Here is an 18,537-nt window from a genome sequence, read left to right as displayed (position 1 = left end):
TTCTATATTCTATGAATATTAACCTGCAGTTTAAATGGTCAGGTCAAAGAGAACACAAGCCGAGAACTTTATGTGTTCAACCATAAGAATATGGCAAGACGTGCCTTGAAGAATACAGCACTGGGTAGGTATTCCATACTTTTAAGCTATAAGTGGTGTTGCATTTTTTTTTTTTTTTTGCTTTTTCTCCTACACAAGATACTCTAGGAAATCCTGACAATAAATTACCAGGTAGCATTCACAGGTAGTATTCATTAATGTCCTTCAGACTGTGGGTGGCACCAGCAATGTAAATCATGTCAATGAAAGGTCTTCTTTATCATTTTTAGACTTCTGCATTTATCTATGAACTCGCAATGGTTCCGCGACAATGACACATCCATGTTGGTTGATGCTCATCCTCTCTAATTGTTTGCTTGCTTAATCTGGCTTAGAGAATCTGACTTGAAATATTTCGAATTTCCCATTTATATAGGAAAATTAAAGCATGACGGTCATGAGTGTAACACACTATCTGTTTTCACATTTATGGTCATGTTTGTCACAAAATTAACCATATGTTTGTGGTCTCTATACCTCAAAACCTAGCAGTTGGCATGAAAACCATGTTTTGTAAATGTGTAGGTCAGATTTATAAGTTTAGAAACCAACTATTGAGCTTCCTTGGCTCATAAAAACCTGTACATAAATTGAAAACGGATGGCTTATCGAATCTTATAAATAAATTGGCAAACAGATTACAAACTCTTGTACATAAATTGGAGTTTGCACCTTTGTTTTGGTTCCTGTACACCTCTGTCACACGGATACGTGGGTTTAGCCAACGTACCCATGTCCAATACGCGGACACGCGTATCCGGATATGGGATACGGGTGGGACACGCCAAAAAATAAACTATTAATTTAATGTTTTTTTCATTTTATCATTTTTTTGTGATGCATCCACCATGAACAATCCTTTCAAATACTCAGCACTTTTATGATAAAAAAAACTTTCTTCTAAGAGTGAACTATTAATTTAATGTTTTTTTTTTCATTTTATTATTTTTGAGAATATAAAATTTGCCGTATCCGTGTATCCAAAATTTTCAAAATTGCCATGTCCATACCTGTATCGTCGTACCCGTACCCATATCATACCCACACCCATGTGACATAGCCGAAAACATAATATCAACTCTTGATCTTCTTTAGCTTATAAATTCCTATACGTAAACTCAAAATTGATTCCTGTATTTTTGCTCATGGAGATCAATTAGTCCATGCATTTAGTTTCACAAAACACATGGACATAGAAAAAAGTGGGGTATATGACACTTGGCATGAAATAAATAAATAAGTATATATATATATATATATATATATATATATATATATATATGTATATATATATATATTGCAAGAGGGTGAATGTTCCTAAGTTCGTTTGTGCCCAATGTTGAAAGACAGTGTTTCATTTTATTTAATTGAGCATAGTTTCCTTGTTATATTTGGAAATGAATCATCATGTTTTTCTTGTCATGCATTATGAGCTGTTGATTTTTTATGCACATTATCATTCTTTTTGCACCTTGAAATGATATGCTTAAAAAAATATCTTCTTTGTTAAGCATATGTAGACCACATTTAGCAACTTATTTTGCTTATTTGATCACTTAACCAAATGGTTTTAGGGCAGATAATGCAGGGACATAAAAAGTTGGGGCACACCATTCCATCAATCTTCTTTTTTGTGTTATATATAAGAGAGAGATAGAGAGAATCATGTCTCCCAATTTATCTTCCTCCTTGCTTTCAAGCACTGTAACTGCTGCTCTTTGTAAATCCAATAATATTGATGGATGGAAATATGTTAACATTTATGAGGCTTAAAAAAAATTCATGAACATAAGATGCATAAATTAGATTTGATAAGGTTTAAAAATTAAATATTTTCTTAACTTTCTTGGCTCACAAAATCAATATACATATCAAGACTTCGAGATTTTTTTTCATTCTTATATATATATATATATATATATGCATGTGTGTATATATGTTTACGTATGTATATATATGTGGAGTTGAAAATGCTATTTCTTTTGGCAACTTCAGAGACCAAATATGTAATCTACAGGGCTGTCAGTGCGGGATGTGGTTTTCCCAGCACTCAGAGAAACGAATGCCCCATAGATGTTCCAACTTTTACAACCAGAGTATCATATTTTGTTTTGAAAACACAATCCAAGGAATTTATTGAAGTTGGGCATGCTGAACAGATTGCTGAGGTTGGGTCAGGTCATATGTTTCTTGCCTACAGTTCAGTCGCGCTATTTCCACAATCATATTTATTACGTGCACTTCTTGATGTATGCTTGTATTTTTTACCTACATGAGTGTGTGCTTTGTGCCTGTGTCCATGTGTTCTCCCTTGTGTGTGTTGTGTTCTATCATATATTTCAACTCTGAATTACCTCGTCATGCAGTGTATCTTGCTTCTCTGAACGATCTGGAGCTTACAGAATTGGCTCGGCAGGAATACAAAAATGCAACTAACATGACTGAGCAGTTTGCAGCTCTAGCAGCATTAGCACAAAACCCTGGTGACGTTCGTGATGAGGTTTTGTCAGACTTCTATAAGAAGTGGGAACATGATTTTTTGGTTAGTATTTTCATGTTCGTCTGAACTTTTCTGTTTTTTTATTGATTCAGACATAATTGATTTTCAAATGTCATCTTACGACTTACATAAGTAGAATAACGATAAAAAAACAACAATATTTTTCAAGTAGAATAATAATGCAAAAACGACATTATTTTTCAAAAGTGATGCTATATTGAAAATTTTCATGATTTTAAGGGTGTTATATATTTTAAGCTTTTTTGGATTTTTTTTTCTTTTTTGCTGTCTTGATTAACTTGTAAGTGTTCTTTATATGTTATTGACCTATGAAAACCTGGGGTTCTAACACCTTGCTTATTTGTTCTTTCTTTTGGAAATTTTCATTGTCGAGAGAGTACCTTATCAATTTATTGTTCATTCTGATAACTATGATATGCAAATTTTAGTTGGCCATGAATAGGAAATTCATTGGGTTCTCTGCTGTTAATACTCATTATGGTTCTATTGCATGCTCAAGAATAAAATTTCAGTTTGAAATTTTGAAAAAAGATTTAATAACAATGTCCTTTTTTCTTGACTGTATGAATTGCCTTTCCCAAATTGATGACTAAAGTAGGACGTCAAGACAGTTTCTATGGCTGCAAAAGCCTCCGTATGTGGTCTCCAGAAGATACTTGATGATGTTTTGTTTGTTGTCTACGTGCTTGGTATTCTGGCTGCATCCTGTCCTGGTGTCCTGATGCTGGAATGGAAAGAAAATGACAGTTTAGAAGCCAAAAGGAAACAATGACCATATGGTTCCTTAACTGTGATTTTGAAGTGCAGTCAAGGTGTGTGTTCTGCAGTGGAAGTGGCAATAACTTTTTTGAATGCCTCTAGAGCTTTTTGTAGGTATGGAAATGACCTTTTACATGGTGGCAACTCTGTATCATTTGTACAGGTCATCCATTTCTTACCAGTCATAACCATATATATATATATATATATATATATATATATTATTTTGAATATCGAATTGTTGAAAAATTTTTGCAGAACTTTGAGATCCTTTTTGTTTCTGTTCGTAGAATGTTGCTAGTATAGGTTGTTTGTTGAGAGAGAGAGCTTGCAGAATTCTAACAGAATTCCTGTTCTGTAGGTTGTGAATAAATGGCTTGCTCTCCAAGCTGTCTCTGACATCCCTGGGAATGTGAAGAATGTGCAGAAGTTGTTGGACCACCCAGCCTTCGATCTTCGTAATCCCAACAAGGTTCAAGCGGTTTCTTGCTCATAAATACTTAATAGCATTTGGATGCAGAGAAGCTACTTTTTTCCTTTTCAGTTTGGTATTGAATCTATGTGGACTTGTGCATTTGAACCTGTTTGAATTTTAATTGTACAAACTTTGCAACCTACCCGTTCAGTTGTTTTATTCTGGAGAACATTGTATTTGGATGTTAGGTCTATTCTCTCATTGGTGGATTCTGTGGGTCGCCTGTGAACTTCCATGCAAAGGATGGTTCTGGTTATGAGTTCTTGGGAGATATTGTCACACAACTTGACAAACTAAATCCTCAGGTCTGTATCCATATCATTTTGGTGAACCTTGTGCTTCGAGGCAAGAAAAGTTACGAAACAGGAAGAAGTTTTGGTATTTATAGCGGTCTTTTTTTTTTAGCAATTAGTTGTTTATGTGTGCTGTTTGCAGGTTGCCTCACGCATGGTATCTGCATTCTCAAGATGGAAGCGTTATGACAAGGATCGACAGACACTTGCGAAGGTAGATTTAATGTGCAACATGTGCTAAACTGTGCTTCCATGAAAAAATTCTGTTGTCAAAATTTTCCGCTGATGCTTGAGATTTAAAATTAAGCATTTCGACAACTTGAAGATGTGAGCAATCTATTGGTTCAATGTGGTTATCCTTTTTTTTTCTCACTCATTTTGATATATCATTTTTTTCCAATTGCAGGCTCAATTAGAGAAAATTGTCTGTGCCAATGGGCTGTCAGAGAACGTCTATGAGATTGCTTCTAAAAGCCTTGCAGCATAGGAGTGCATACGAAACCCTATTTACGATATTAATAATGAATGGTGGTGATCAATAATAGCACTAGTAGCATCATGGACCAGCTTGTCTACAAAATTGAACTGCCTTAAATAATGAGAATAAATAAACTTTTTGTGTTTTTTTAAGTGGTTTTAGGATGCCTGCTTGTGCCTTTCTTTTCCTTTTTTAGTAGAAAAGAAAACCCAAATCAATTTTGGCTGTACAAGATTTATGTACTTGGGACCTGCAGGAGAAAATATGAACTCTTGGTCCGTAATTCATGAGGAAGATCATCCTCAAGTTTAAACGGGGTCAATACCAACTCGTACTTCTTGAGTATTTTTGCACACTGGAGGACTTTACAATCCAGAAAGGTTTCTGGCTTTTTTTAATATGTAGATCAAAGCCATTGCCTTCCTGGTACAGCAAAAGAAGAGAAAAAAAATCTCAAATAAACCATGTGGTAACCATTCTTACCTCTCCGTTAGAGGAACGAATTAAACATCAGATTGCAGGTTGATTCTAGATCTTTATTTATGATTTTCCTCTTACCACCTGCTCTCCACTTTTCTGATAATATGCTGTCTTCAAAATCGTGCGCCGGAACAGATCAATGTGTATATATGTGACCAAGTTTAATGCAATCTAAAGTTCTTATGATTGGATAATTTTACACGTATGCATAGATAGTTTTCCTTTTCCTTGATGGGCCAAGAAAGAATTGTTTTAATTTCTTTGAAAATTTTCAACTTACCATAGGAGAAAAAACTTCTTGCTTCTTCCCGGTTTATAAGGTTAAATGGAGAAAAAAGCATGTACTTGTTGCGTGTGCTTAGTTTTCTAGGTGAATGGTGCAAACACATGAGGTAGCTCTAAATTTAAGTCAGTTCATATAAGCTTATGAGAACAATCAGTGTAAGAATTCAATTATAGTTATACACTCTGCTTTCGTCAAATAGAACTTGAAACGTGAATTTCAGGCTTGATAGTAGTTTATACTCACGTTGTTCTACTAATTCAGCAATTGACTTAACAAACACTCATATTCTTTGTTCGTAGTCATGTAACTTGTGATAGCTCACGGCCAACAAATATAGAGGTATGCTTATGGTGCATTTCTTAAATCGAGTATTTGAGATCCTTGGTGATGTAATATCCCCAATGATCTTAGATCTGCGGACCTGAGATTCTCTTTCGTTGGACCTTAGATAAGAATAAATGTGAATATCATAGTCATGTTTTCTCTTGCTTTACAATTTACTTTTTTGTCTAAATAATGAGTCCAATACAACAAAAAGAACCACAAAGCAAAGCACCCTAAATTGTCTCTGATCTAAAATCCTCCATATTCGAGATCCAGACATTTAAGATCAGGCCGTTCCCTTCTTAAATCAGTTTTTTTTTTTTTTTCAACGTACAAAAGTAAAACAAAGACTTTGTGTGTGGATCTTAGGTCTAATATAAGACCATTATTTTGATAAATCATGGATTTTAGAGTGAATCTTTTACCACATTAGGGAAATTATGCCGAGTCAGATTCACGTTAAATTCATGGATTTCAAATATGAAGTAGTCACAGGCCTTCATAGTTTATATTCCCTTTTGATCTCAATGATTTCCTTTTCACAGCATGGGGAGGTATGAGTAAATCAGATTGGTGGCAGATTTATGCGAAAATTTTGGTTTTGATGCATTTAGTGCAGCTGAAAATGACAAATATATAAGTCTTCATCGTACGTAGATCCAGCGTTTAGACGTCACTCTTTTTTTACCTTGTGACTTGGAATCGAAGGTCTTATAGTTCGGGGACATCCGTTTTCGTGTTTTTGTTTTTTAACTTTCGTAACTTTTTTTTTTTTTATAAAAGAAAGACTTAATTATTTTAAATCTGTAAAATAAAAACTCGAAGTAAAATTTTTTTATCATTAAATTATAATTTTACCTTTTTTGCTAAAAAAAAATTCCATTTTCAAACTAACGGGGATCATTAAAAAGCATGCAAGACATGGTTTCCAAATACTTCGGGCTTTTCAAATTATAACTAAAGTTGGAGCAAAACAAGAAAAAATCCCTTTCTAGAGCGACCGGAAAAGTCTTCTTTGATCACTCGAGCAAGGCAAGTTGGGTTAAATGGTAATCTGAAAGCAAAAGCAGATACCCCGTGTACACTCCGTGTTGGTTAACACATGTCACTTTCAAAAGGAAATTTAAGAGAATCGGACGGTTCTCCTTTCTCGAATATGCCTTGCCTCTTACGTCCTTGCAATCAAGTCAACAACCGGTTGTCACCACTCACCAGTCTACCGCCACGTGGCGGTCCGGGCTGAGGAAAGGTGCGCCACCAGTTCACAAAGGGACGCCTTGGCAATAAAATTACGAAGCGCTACTGGTTTCGCCGATGATGGAATGCCCTTTTGCACCGCCATTTAAAGTTTATCAGACAATATCTCTGCTATACGCGGTCTCGGAAACTGCTCCTCTTTTTAAAAATAAATATATGTTTTAATATTTTTGGCTTAAATTTGTTAAAAACAAATCATAGTAATGTTTTATTACACTTAAACAATTAAAAATCCATAATTCGCATTTTTACAAAACCTGAATTAGAACATATTTTTTGACGTCACGTTTTACAACATAAAAACCGTTAGAACGAAACTTGGTTGTTCTAAAAAGTTTTCGGGGTTTACTTTGTGAACATTTTACAATGGAAGTCCTGATTTTGTTTTGTTGCAAATTGTAATGACTTATTTCCAAAAAAGATAATAAATTAGCAATCCATTTTATATTTTATACATCTACAAGCAGCTGCGTTAAGGTAATATCTTAAAAGAACAATGGGGCAAGGTGAATTTTCACGGTGGGACTGACGAGAGTGTCCAGCGCAAGCCAGGAAAGCAGCATCTCGACCGGTTGTCCCCTCTTTATATAAAGCCTGATTTCCCCATCCCACCACCTCACCCTCATCGTTGCTCGTTTTCCCAAGCACATCTCCTTCCTTCCCTTTCCCTTCAATGGCGTACCCTCTCGAGCTGGACATCACGTTCTCCTCCGCCAAGGACCTCAAGAACGTCAATTGGCGCAACGGCGATCTCAAACCCTACGTGGTCGCCTGGATCGACCCGTCGTCGAAGCTGACCACGAGGGCGGACGAGGAGGGCGACACCTCTCCCGCCTGGAACGAGAAGCTGACCATCCCCCTCCGCGGCGCCCCTCTCGACGACGCCGTTCTCCACATCGACGTCGTCCACGCCGGCTCCTCCGGCGACACCAAGCCGCTCGTCGGATCCGCTAAGCTTCCCCTCAAGGACATCGTCGACGAGGTCGGCTTCAGCGAGCCGTACGAGACGACGCTCAAGCTCAAGCGCCCGTCCGGCCGGCCCCAGGGCAAACTCATCGTCCGCGCCACCGTCCGCGAGATGCGCTATCCTGCACCGGGTGCATACGCGCCGCCTTATGGCCAAGCCACCAGGGATTACCAGCCGCCTGCTGGTTACCCATACGCGGCTCCCTACGGAGCGCCACCGGCTCCCTACGGCGCGCCGCCGGCTCCCTACGGCGCGCCTCCGGCTCCCTACGGATATCCCTGTGCGTATGGAAGCGGATACGGTGCCGCCCCACCGCAGCCGCAGTATTACGGCGGAGGATACGATTCGGGGTATGGGAGTGCGCCGACGGCTTCGGCGCCTTCAAAGGGAAGCAAGTACGGGGTAGGAACGGGGCTGGCGGTGGGCGCGGTGGCGGGCGTATTGGGTGGGCTGGCATTGGCCGAGGGTGTCGACTACGTGGAGGACAAGATCGCCGAGGAGGCTGCTGAGAAAGTGGAGGGCGACTTGGGCTATGGTGATGATTTTTAATTACTTGGTCTCTAACTAAATAGGAGTCGAAAATGGGAACGATCAATGTGCTTTCTGATTTCTTTTCCCTTTCTTTTCTTGCCTTTTGTTCTGCTTAATCGCTTATGCGATCATGATGAGGAAAAAGAACATGGCAATAGATAAGTTTGAAATGTGGCTCATGATTTGATATGGTTGTGGTTATACATTTAATCATATCCGCTTTTTTTTTTTTTATGTTCAGGTATTCAGATTTGAATTTCCAATAAAGAGAAGTCATATTCAAATAGGAATGAAATCTGATTTTACAAGCTGAATTTGATCTTAATCCGATTTTTATATTAATATCCAAATCCAAACTTTGAACCAGATTTTGTCAATTTTTAAAATGTAATAGCATTAGATATAATATATTTGTCTAAAAGTGAATCTGATCCGAATTCTTATTCGAATCAGATCAGATAGTTATGTATGTTCGAATTTGATCAAATGTCATTCATTAAATCCGAATTTGATCCACTTTTTTAATCGGACATTAATTGTTTTTTCATGCTCGATCTTTTTTGGATCGAGATGTGCATTTTAATTCATTTTGATGAAATTGATGGTGGTGGTCCCAACAATACATATATAAAAGGGTGGCCATCTAGGAGAAAGAGAAATTCTTGTTTAGATGGCTAATTTTGATAATAGTAACTAACGTTCTTTTTAGCTTTTACATATATGTAGAAGCACGCTTAATGTTGATCTACAGAAAGAGAGTGGTCCCGAGAGTAGGAAAAAGAAAATAAAAACTCTGCAAGAAGATGACTTTGTAATAAAAGCATATTCCTTGTCAATTGTTGCCAAAAAGGAAGTGCCGGTTCTAAAAATTTCATCGGGGCTCTTCACATAGTCATAAATTTATATTTTTCGTATTTTATTTTTCGCAACGACAAAAACGATATTGTTTGGAGCCTCGGATTTCGATTGATATGAGAATCATTCAAAGATTATACGCATCTCCTCCGATCCCACAAAATAATTAAAGAAATTTTCACAATAGTATTAATTTTAAACTTGTTGTGGACTACTTCTATTTTGCTCAATTACTTTTTCTAACAGGATTAATTAAAAGTACGTCCAAGTCGCACGCAACATTTGAAAAAGTTTCCATTCTATATTTTTAAATGTTGTTTATTTTAAGGAGTACTATTTTCGAGTATCATGTTATATGCAGTTTCCTGCATATTCTTTAATTTCTAACAAAATTTTATCTCATATACTTTGCCGTTTCCAAACGGAAACAAGGATATAACTGGAAGAAAATATAACAGTCGATTAAAAAAGGTTCCCAACCGAAGGTGTGTATGAGATAGATAGCCCAATGTGTTTCCCACAAGGGTCGGCATTTGTTCAAACCAGCTTGGGCTCTAAGATTTTGAAAATTAAAATTGGTTTTGAAAATTAAATTTTATTGGTTAATATAACCAAAAATTTTAATTTGTATAGTGCCCTCAGGAGGAAAAAAATCTTAGCTAACAGTTTGGTATGCATAAGAACTTATTATGAGCTGGTTAACTAATTTGCTTCACGATTCAAAACGTTCAGCCATAGACACAAGTAGTTGGCGACCGAGTCCAATTAAAATGTGGACGACAGACCACCCACCACCAAGGGTAGTCGCTTGCCAGTCGTGCCCCTTGGCAAGGTTGGCCATGGCTGCTCAGCCAATCAGGGACACGATTGATCTTTGACCTTTCTCCCTTGGCAGGATGGGCCACGATAAGTAGCGGAGCTACCTCCCATTAAAGCTCCCCTTGAAACCCAGTCAAACACCATGCATTGCCACTGCCACTTGAGTCGAGCCCCACAACAAACACCACGAAATATAGTTCATTTTAAAATCTCTAAATTGTCCATTTTTTTTTTTAAATTGACTGAAATGTCCCTTACATTGGGTTGGTATATATGGGTGCAGTTGAAGATTTTGCACTGCTCTAACCCCTATCTTTAGTATCTATGCAAATTTTTCCACTAGTTAGTATACGCCCCACAGCCAAAAAAAATTCTAGCTCTGTCACTGGCCTCAATTGTGCAATCAACCTTGAGTTATGTATGCTTGTCACTGTCAGCTAGCTCAACTACTTAGTTTGTGTCCGGCCAGTGGCCTTTGGTGGTGGGCATCTGGCAAGGGATAAGTGGCTAGGTGATTGACTCCTCCCTAGGATGCCGACTATGGCTGGGTGCAGACGCTTTTACAATGGAGGAGGTTATCCTTACTGGACAGGATTCCCGGCTAAATACCCTCGGTACAAATGATCCCTGCCCACAACCTATTACAGAGACTACAGAAAAGAAAAAGGTCTTAAGAATTATAGAATGCTTCAATTTCTACCTCACTCAGCATTCCACAACCACATACAAACCAAAGCTAACATGCACACCACCCTACGACTAAGACTAGCACCGGAAGTCCAGTGCCAACCAAGGCTAGTCACAGACGTCCAAGCCCGTAGGCTGAGGCCCAAACTTCCCACGGCTACAAGGGGGAAAGTAATGTCTTGCCGACTGCAGCAAGGTCCAGCATATCCGGGAAGCAGAGTACTGCTCCTCTGCTTTGCACACCAATTGCTGTTGTCAGGTGCCAAGAGGATGCCGAGGGGTCTTGTAGTCGCCAGGCGAGATCACACATCAGAGGCCCATCTGAAGGCAACCCGGGGCTTGGGAACATGTTGAGCGTATGGGAGGTTAAAAATGAGAGATTGAGGAAAGGCTCGACCGAACCCACCGGTGCCCAGAAGGGCGATCGAAGGCCTGACTTGTTCACCCCTTCTGGTCGACGCTGCTATAGACGATGCAAATGAAGGATCCAGGCAGAGAACTCTGCTGAGGTCAGACAGAACTTAGGGAGGATACTATCGAGTCGTCGGCCAAAGAATACCTATGACCTTAGGGTCAGCGGACAGAAGAATACACACATATTAAAATGAGGGTACCCAAGTTTCCTAGCAGCAGGTTGTTGGATAGTGGCCATGTGCCCTATCCCTTCCATCTCCTAACTGTGAGGGGGCCACTCACAGTAACAAGATAAACTTGCAAACTGGTTTGTAAATAAATATTTAAATATTTTATTAAGCACTTCACCATCTAGGTATCTGAATTGATTTTTGCCCTAATCGATGCCTCACATAAGCAAACCAGGATATCTACAATCCTCTGGTTTTTGTGTTCTTCCTTTTTAGTCATTGTTGCCTCTGCAACTTGATGCTCGCATATACATTCTGGAGATTCTGGTAGTGAACTTGCTGAGGGGACATGTCTGAACAAAGGCGTCGTTCCGCTACTACAACTCCATCATTGGTATCAAAGCCACGTTTGTCAAATTCCAAAATGACTTCTAGAGTGGGAGCCTTAGCACTAGCCAAGACCAAAAGACTCAATGGAACCAACTTCAATGCATGAAAGCATCACATCATGTTGGCATTGACTCATTTTCATTCTTATTTATAGCTGGGAATAATGTCCAACTAAGAAAAGCTACGATCAATGTATATTTTAATAAATAACACGTGCATAAATTGGTTTTTCTAAAAAAAGAACCCATGAAAAGTTTTGAAAAGGGTCTCATGGCCAAGTCCATTTCAAAATAGATAGCCTAAACCATCTTTAACTCCTCACCATGAGTGAATCCCACCGTGAGAGAGTAATTTATATTTGCTGCAACATATATGATTATAGATAGATACATTCTTATGAATGTGATTCACTCATGCAAGGCGAAATCATAGACAAACAAGTTTGATTATTCTCTTGTTTCCTTCCATTTTGTGCCATTTTGATTCATGCAATCTTGATTTAGTTGATTAAAGGTGGGAAAGGAGATTAAAAACTAGTTTTCAATCTTTCTACATTAAAGAGCCCCGCTATGAATCCTCATGGGTCATAAGCTAAGTAGTCCCTTGTCAAATATCTCATTTTGAGAGGTAAGATACGTGTGTGTATATATATATTATATTATATATGCATGTATAACCTCTTATTCAAAATCATTTTTCTTTTTTAAAGTTAGGTTGGAACATGTTTCCAAACTGATTTTAAAGAAAGAGAACTTCATTTAGATCTTCATAGTCTAAAAAATATAAGATCACTCAATATTTCATCTTAAAACTTTATCAATTCCAGTAATACATGTATGAAATGCACGTATATTGTTAAGATCATACCATACTTTCATAAAATTTATCTTAAAACTCTAAAGTTTGAACTATTGAAATGCTAATTTCTAGCCACAAAGTGGCTATCTTCCATGGAACTAGAGAAAGTTCTAATCTCATTCAAACCGACACCCTGAGAATATTTTAGTCATTGGTTTTCTTTATATATTTCTAGATCTTCCATGATATTAATCAACAACTCAAAATGCTCTAAAATCATATTCAAATTCAAATCTTATTTTCTCCCAAAAGAGAATATGCTGAAATTGATGAATCTTTTATTACCTTTGTCAAAGGAGGCAAGAATGGTTGGACCTCACACTGATAGGCAGATCCCTTTCTCTTGAATTTTTTTCTCAGCATCGATGCTCCAAAGGATGGGGTAAAAAGGTTGGGGAGAATGTAAAGGCATTCATTTGTTGGAGAACTTATTTTTCAAAAGTTGGCAATTTTGATTTGTGATTACACTTAAGCTTGTAATTCCTTGAAGTAAAATGCATTGATTGGATCAAAGATTTCAACCATGTCGGCATCAATTAGCCAATAAGAATTGCAAGGTGAGACTTCCTTAATAACATAAGGTCCTTGTCAATTTGGTACTCATTTGCCATTAGGCTTACTCTTGAGAGGAGCGATAGATCTAAGAACTGTCATTTACTTGAAATTTTGTTTCAATGACAAATTCGGTAGAATCCCAAGTCACTCTACTGCAAGTCGCTTCATTATGTTCTATTGCTTGTAGCCTTTTTCATCAAGGAGATCGAGTTGTGTTAATCTTCCTCACTTGTACTTATGGATGAGAAGTTCAATGAGAGCAGTGAACTCCATTACAGGCTTTTGGATGGGAAATGGAAGGATAATTTCCATGCTATACACCAATTATAGCGATGTTGCATTTGTTGTTGTTTAAATAGTAATTTGCTACACTAACAGTGCATCATGAAATTTTTTATGTCAATCTTGACCTATTTGAAGAATTCTTTCTAATGTTTGAATCAAAATTTTATTTGAGTTGTACTTGATAATTATAGCAGAGATTGCACATTTTATATAAAATGAGTGCCATTATCTGAAACAATGTCATAGGGATGCCAAATTTGCATAGAAAGTTTTTGTGGATGAAAGGCACCCTATGTCATCCTTCAATTATTTTTAGGGTGATTGTTTCAACCATTTGATGAAATAGCTAGTAGTTGCTAGAAAATACTTATGTCTATTTGAAGCAAGTGGATTGATTGCACCAACCACGTCAAGTTGAGCTGACCGAGCTGACCGAATTGAGTTATGCTACGGGAGCATGAATTGATGGTGCAAGCAATTGACATTTAATTCACTTCTTGAAAAATTAATGGCAACCCTTTTGCATAGTGGGTCAATAGCATCATGTTCTAACAATTTGTTTGACGAGGGTTTGGTATCTTGCTATCCTCAACAATTGAACCACTTATGTAGAGAACCTTAGCAATAATAAAATAACTATAGACATGTGTCCTATAACCTTTTTCTCTTTGTGAGACATCTCTTGTGGATATATGCTAGTTATTCGAGTTTACCTATTTCAAAAGATCTGATCGACTTTTCATGTTTGAATGTGATGCTAGAACTTAACCTAGCCAAATCATAGCAATTAGGTTAAGTTCTCATTTGATAGGTGAAAGTTGGTATTCCTCAAATTATCTTATGAGGGATGTTTCAAATTCTTGATAAGGGATTAGTTTTTAATCTTTGACTTGTTATAAACCATTATAGCCTAGCTGACAACTATGAGGGAATATGTGAAAAAGTGAATTCTTGCACTTTGAATTTATGAAACATTTTAAGCCCCTAAATTAAACATTCATATTCGTGCTAGAGAAATTCAGTTTGATAGAGTAACAAATCATTTCATTCTTTGGTGCAACGAAAAGTACTCCAATGCTTGTTGTTGCAGTGCTTCTAGAAACATCAAAGTACATGTTTCACAAAAGAGCCGGTTCTATCATTATGACTTTATCATTTAATTTAATTTCTTCTAATAGAAGAATCTCCAAAAAAGTGAATTCTTGCACTTTGAATTTGCGAAACATTTTAAGCCCCTGAACTAAGAATTCATATTCAGTCCTATTGTGTATGCAAGAGAAATTCAGATTGAGTGAGTAACAAATCACTTCATTCTTTGGCGTAATGAAAAGAAATCCAATGCTTGCTCTTGTAGCGCTTATAGAAACATCAAAGTACATGTTTCACAAAAAGAGATGGTTCTATCATCGTGATTTATTTTATGGAAAGTCATCATTTACTTAGATTTTTTTCTAATAGAGAGAAATCTGCCACCTGATATGTGATGGCTTGTCTCTTGATTAATGTATGTGATATATATTCCAAATCATACTATGTAAACAAAACCTACTACTTTTCCATCCTCTCATATATGAATGGTTGTTCGATAATGTATTTAAGTGGATTTAACTTCGATAGAATTTTAACATCGCATGACAATAGATAGTGTCTCAATTTCTGACACATTCAAACTAATGTCAAGCAAGTTTTCTTCATGTGGAATTAATTTTTCTCATATTGCACAAACGTCATGTTGACATAATAGATGATATGTTGTATTCAATATCCTTCGTTATATTGTGCTAGCAAACCAACACAAGGCGAATAATTGACTATGATGTAGTTCAATAATGGTTTTCCCAAAGCTGCAGGGCTTTAATATTGGTGGTCAAGAAGGTATTTCTTGATCATTTCAAATGATGCCTAGCATTCTTGTCTCTATTCAAATTTTACTCTAGTTCTTAAGAGTTGGTTGAAAGATTCACATCTCATAGTCAGATTAGAGATTAATCTTTTGATTGATTAAATTCAGCCTTGTAAACTATGTGTTTCTTTCCAATACAAAAAAGAAAGATTTACTAATGAGATGAAAGTGTCAGTAAAGAAGAAAAACTCGTTAATATAAGTATCACTAGCATAAGTCACAGCCCATCAGTATAAACATTGTCACTGAAACTTTCAATCACAGATTCAAACAACGTCAGCATACTTCCACATTTACTAACAAAAAAGTACACTAGTATCATACCTTTACTAATGGTTTACTGTAGAATATCAATAAATCCTAGATATTTACTCAATAAATCCTAGATATTTACTGACAGATGCATTCATCAATAAATATTGTATTTACTAGCAGCTCTTGCCCATCATTGTAGGTCTAGTTATATTGACATTAGGGTTTTTTCCAGTAACTTCCCCTTTTACTAACGTGAATATGAAGCAAGTCAATTTTTACTGATGGTGTGATACTGTCAGTTAAAGTAATGTATTTTTTTTAGTAATTACATTATGTTTGCACAACCCAAATAATGGGATAAAATTCAAACCCCTACAATAAATGTAAAACGAAAAACACTAGTAAAATTCAAACCTTTACTAATGGTTGTAGAATATCAGTAAATCCTAGATATTTACTAACAGTTGCATTCATCAATAAATATTATATTCACTGGCGGCTCTTGCTCATCATTATAGGTCTAGTTATATTGACATTAGGGCTTTCTTCCAGTAACTTCCCCTTTTATTGACGTGAATATGCAGCAAGTCAATTTTTATTGATGGTTTGATACTGTCAGTTAAAGTAATGCATTTTTTTAGTAATTACTTTATGTTTGCACAACCCAAATAATGGGATAAGATTCAAACCCCTACAATAAATGTTTTCAGTAGTTCTTTTGCAATTTTACTTTTATATGTCTCCTTTTTCTTTTTTCTTTGGGAGTTTTCTTATCTTCTTCACTGTTTGCTTTTATAGCAATGTTGTTAAAAGTTTCACTATTAAGAGATGAAGATTATTTATTCTTCTTTTTTTTTCATGAGCTTTTGTTTATTGCTTTTGCATGAATTTGTCAATCCTTGTACACTTATTCTGATCTGGTTCAAAAGTTTTTGTAGTTCTACTGAACTTGAAGATGATCATCCATTTGTTCAATTGTACTTAATCAAATGAGTTTAAATTATAGTTACAAGTTTGTATAAACACAAATGAGATTTAAGTTACTTATTTGCTTTATTATAATTAATCCAATGAGTGAAATTTGTAATCACTTCTATATTGATTAATTTAAATGATTGAAATCACAAGTTCGAATAAACACGAATGACATTTAAATTATTAATTTGTTGAATGTTGACGGATTTATTTGCTCAATTCTAGTTCATCCAATGAGTTTAACTTGTAATCACATCTATATGATTTGATGTAAATGATTTTATTCACAAGTTTGTATGAATACGAATGAGGTTTAAGTCATTCATTTGCTTAATTGTACTTTGTCCAATGAGTCAAACTTGTATTCACATTTATATTGATGGATTTAAATAATTGTAGTCACAAGTCCATATGAATACCAGTGAGATAACTCATTCAGTTGTTGAATTGTAACTCATTCAGTTGTTGAATTGTAGTCAATCGAATAGTTTAACTTGTAATCACATCTATGTTGATTGATATAAATGATTTTAATCACAAGGCCATATGAAAATGAATGAGATTTATGTTTTTTTTTTGCTCCATTGTAGTTAATCCAATGACTTTAACTTGTAATCATATCTACATTCATTGATATAAATTATTTTAATCGTAAGTTCGTATGAATAAGAATGAGATTAAAGCAATTCATTTGTTCAATCATAGTTGTTTCAATGAGTTAAATATGTAATCACATCTATATTGATTCATTTATTTGATTGTAATCTTAAGTACGTATGAATAAGGCGGAAATTTAGTCATTTATTTGCTCCATTATAATTCATCCATCAAGCTTAACTTGTAATCACATCTGTATTGATAGATTTAATTAATTGTAATTACAAGTTCGTGTGAACACAAGTGGCAATAAAGCCAATCATTTTCTCCATTATAGTTCATCCAACCAATTGAACATATAATAACATCTACATTCTTTGATATAAATAATTGCAGTAATAAGTTCATGTGAATACAAATAGAATTTCAGCAGTCCATTTGCTTTCTTATAGTACAATGAATGAGTTGATTTACTGTTCTTTTCTATACTATTTGATTTAAATTATTTTAATCACAAGTTCATATTAATATGAATGAGATTTAAAGTATTTATTTGCTCAATTATAGTCGATCCAATGAGTTTAACATGTCATCACATCTATGTTGGTTGATTTAAATGATTGTAGTCACAAGTTTGCATAAATACAAATAGGACTAATGTCAAGCATTTGCTCCATTATAGTTCATTCATTCAGTTTAACTTGTAATCACATCCATATTGATTGATTTAAATGTTTCTAATGAGTTCACTTGTCATCACAAGTATATTGATTGATTTTAAGTAATTTAAATCAAAAGTTCATATGAATGCTCTATCCATCAAAAAAAAAAAAAAAAAAGAGAAGGGAGTAGCAATGGGTGCTGTCCTTTGGAGAAGTGGCAGCCATGGCTGCAATATGGTGGTAGTAGTGAGGGAGACACTACAACTTTAGTACATGTAGTGAGGGAAGCTACGTTACATGGGTATGGGTATGGACACTACAACTTTAGTACATGTGGGTACGGTAGGGCAATATATGCAAAATAGCATAATAAAATAAAAATGAAAGCAACATAAAAATAAAAACATTTTAATGAACAATAACTCTAAAAATAAAATGAAAACTGATTAAAAAAAAACTAAATCAAGTAAATTTAAGCAATTCATATCAGTTTCTATTTAGTACCCAAGTATGCCTAAGTAGCCACTTTGGATGAGTACGTGGACCATACGAAAATACCCATGTGATTTAAGAGGGAAGACATCATTTTACCATGGCCCTTCCTTCCTAAGAGGTGGAAGTGCCCTTTGTCAAGGAAAAAGA

The 18,537-nt window shown here is 35.8% G+C and overlaps 2 protein-coding genes across 2 annotated transcripts in view; both read left to right on the top strand.

Annotated features, from left to right (window-relative positions):
• LOC116265540 (puromycin-sensitive aminopeptidase) overlaps window positions 1-4,970 on the top strand; it is a 50,382-nt gene extending 45,412 nt beyond the window's left edge. Inside the window, 6 exon segments of the mRNA XM_050080867.1 lie at window positions 43-124; window positions 2,466-2,641; window positions 3,741-3,851; window positions 4,043-4,159; window positions 4,290-4,361; window positions 4,554-4,970. Of these exon segments, the coding sequence (XP_049936824.1) occupies window positions 43-124; window positions 2,466-2,641; window positions 3,741-3,851; window positions 4,043-4,159; window positions 4,290-4,361; window positions 4,554-4,634 (639 nt within the window). The 3' untranslated portion in view covers window positions 4,635-4,970.
• A 2,606-nt stretch (window positions 4,971-7,576) lies between these two features.
• LOC116265863 (probable calcium-binding protein CML50) lies at window positions 7,577-8,657 on the top strand. Its single transcript, XM_031646817.2, has one exon. The coding sequence runs from the start codon at window positions 7,646-7,648 to the stop codon at window positions 8,486-8,488; it is 843 nt and encodes a 280-aa protein (XP_031502677.1). The 5' UTR covers window positions 7,577-7,645; the 3' UTR covers window positions 8,489-8,657.
• Window positions 8,658-18,537: the final 9,880 nt, after the last annotated feature.

Source organism: Nymphaea colorata, chromosome 12, assembly GCF_008831285.2.
Source record: "Nymphaea colorata isolate Beijing-Zhang1983 chromosome 12, ASM883128v2, whole genome shotgun sequence".
NCBI classification, from domain to species: domain Eukaryota; kingdom Viridiplantae; phylum Streptophyta; class Magnoliopsida; order Nymphaeales; family Nymphaeaceae; genus Nymphaea; species Nymphaea colorata.
This window is presented reverse-complemented; position numbering and strand designations above follow the sequence as displayed.

Coding starts and splice junctions, on each gene's coding strand:
- LOC116265863 (XM_031646817.2), top strand. CDS start 7,646: ATGGCGTACCCTCTCGAGCTGGACATCACGTTCTCCTCCGCCAAGGAC.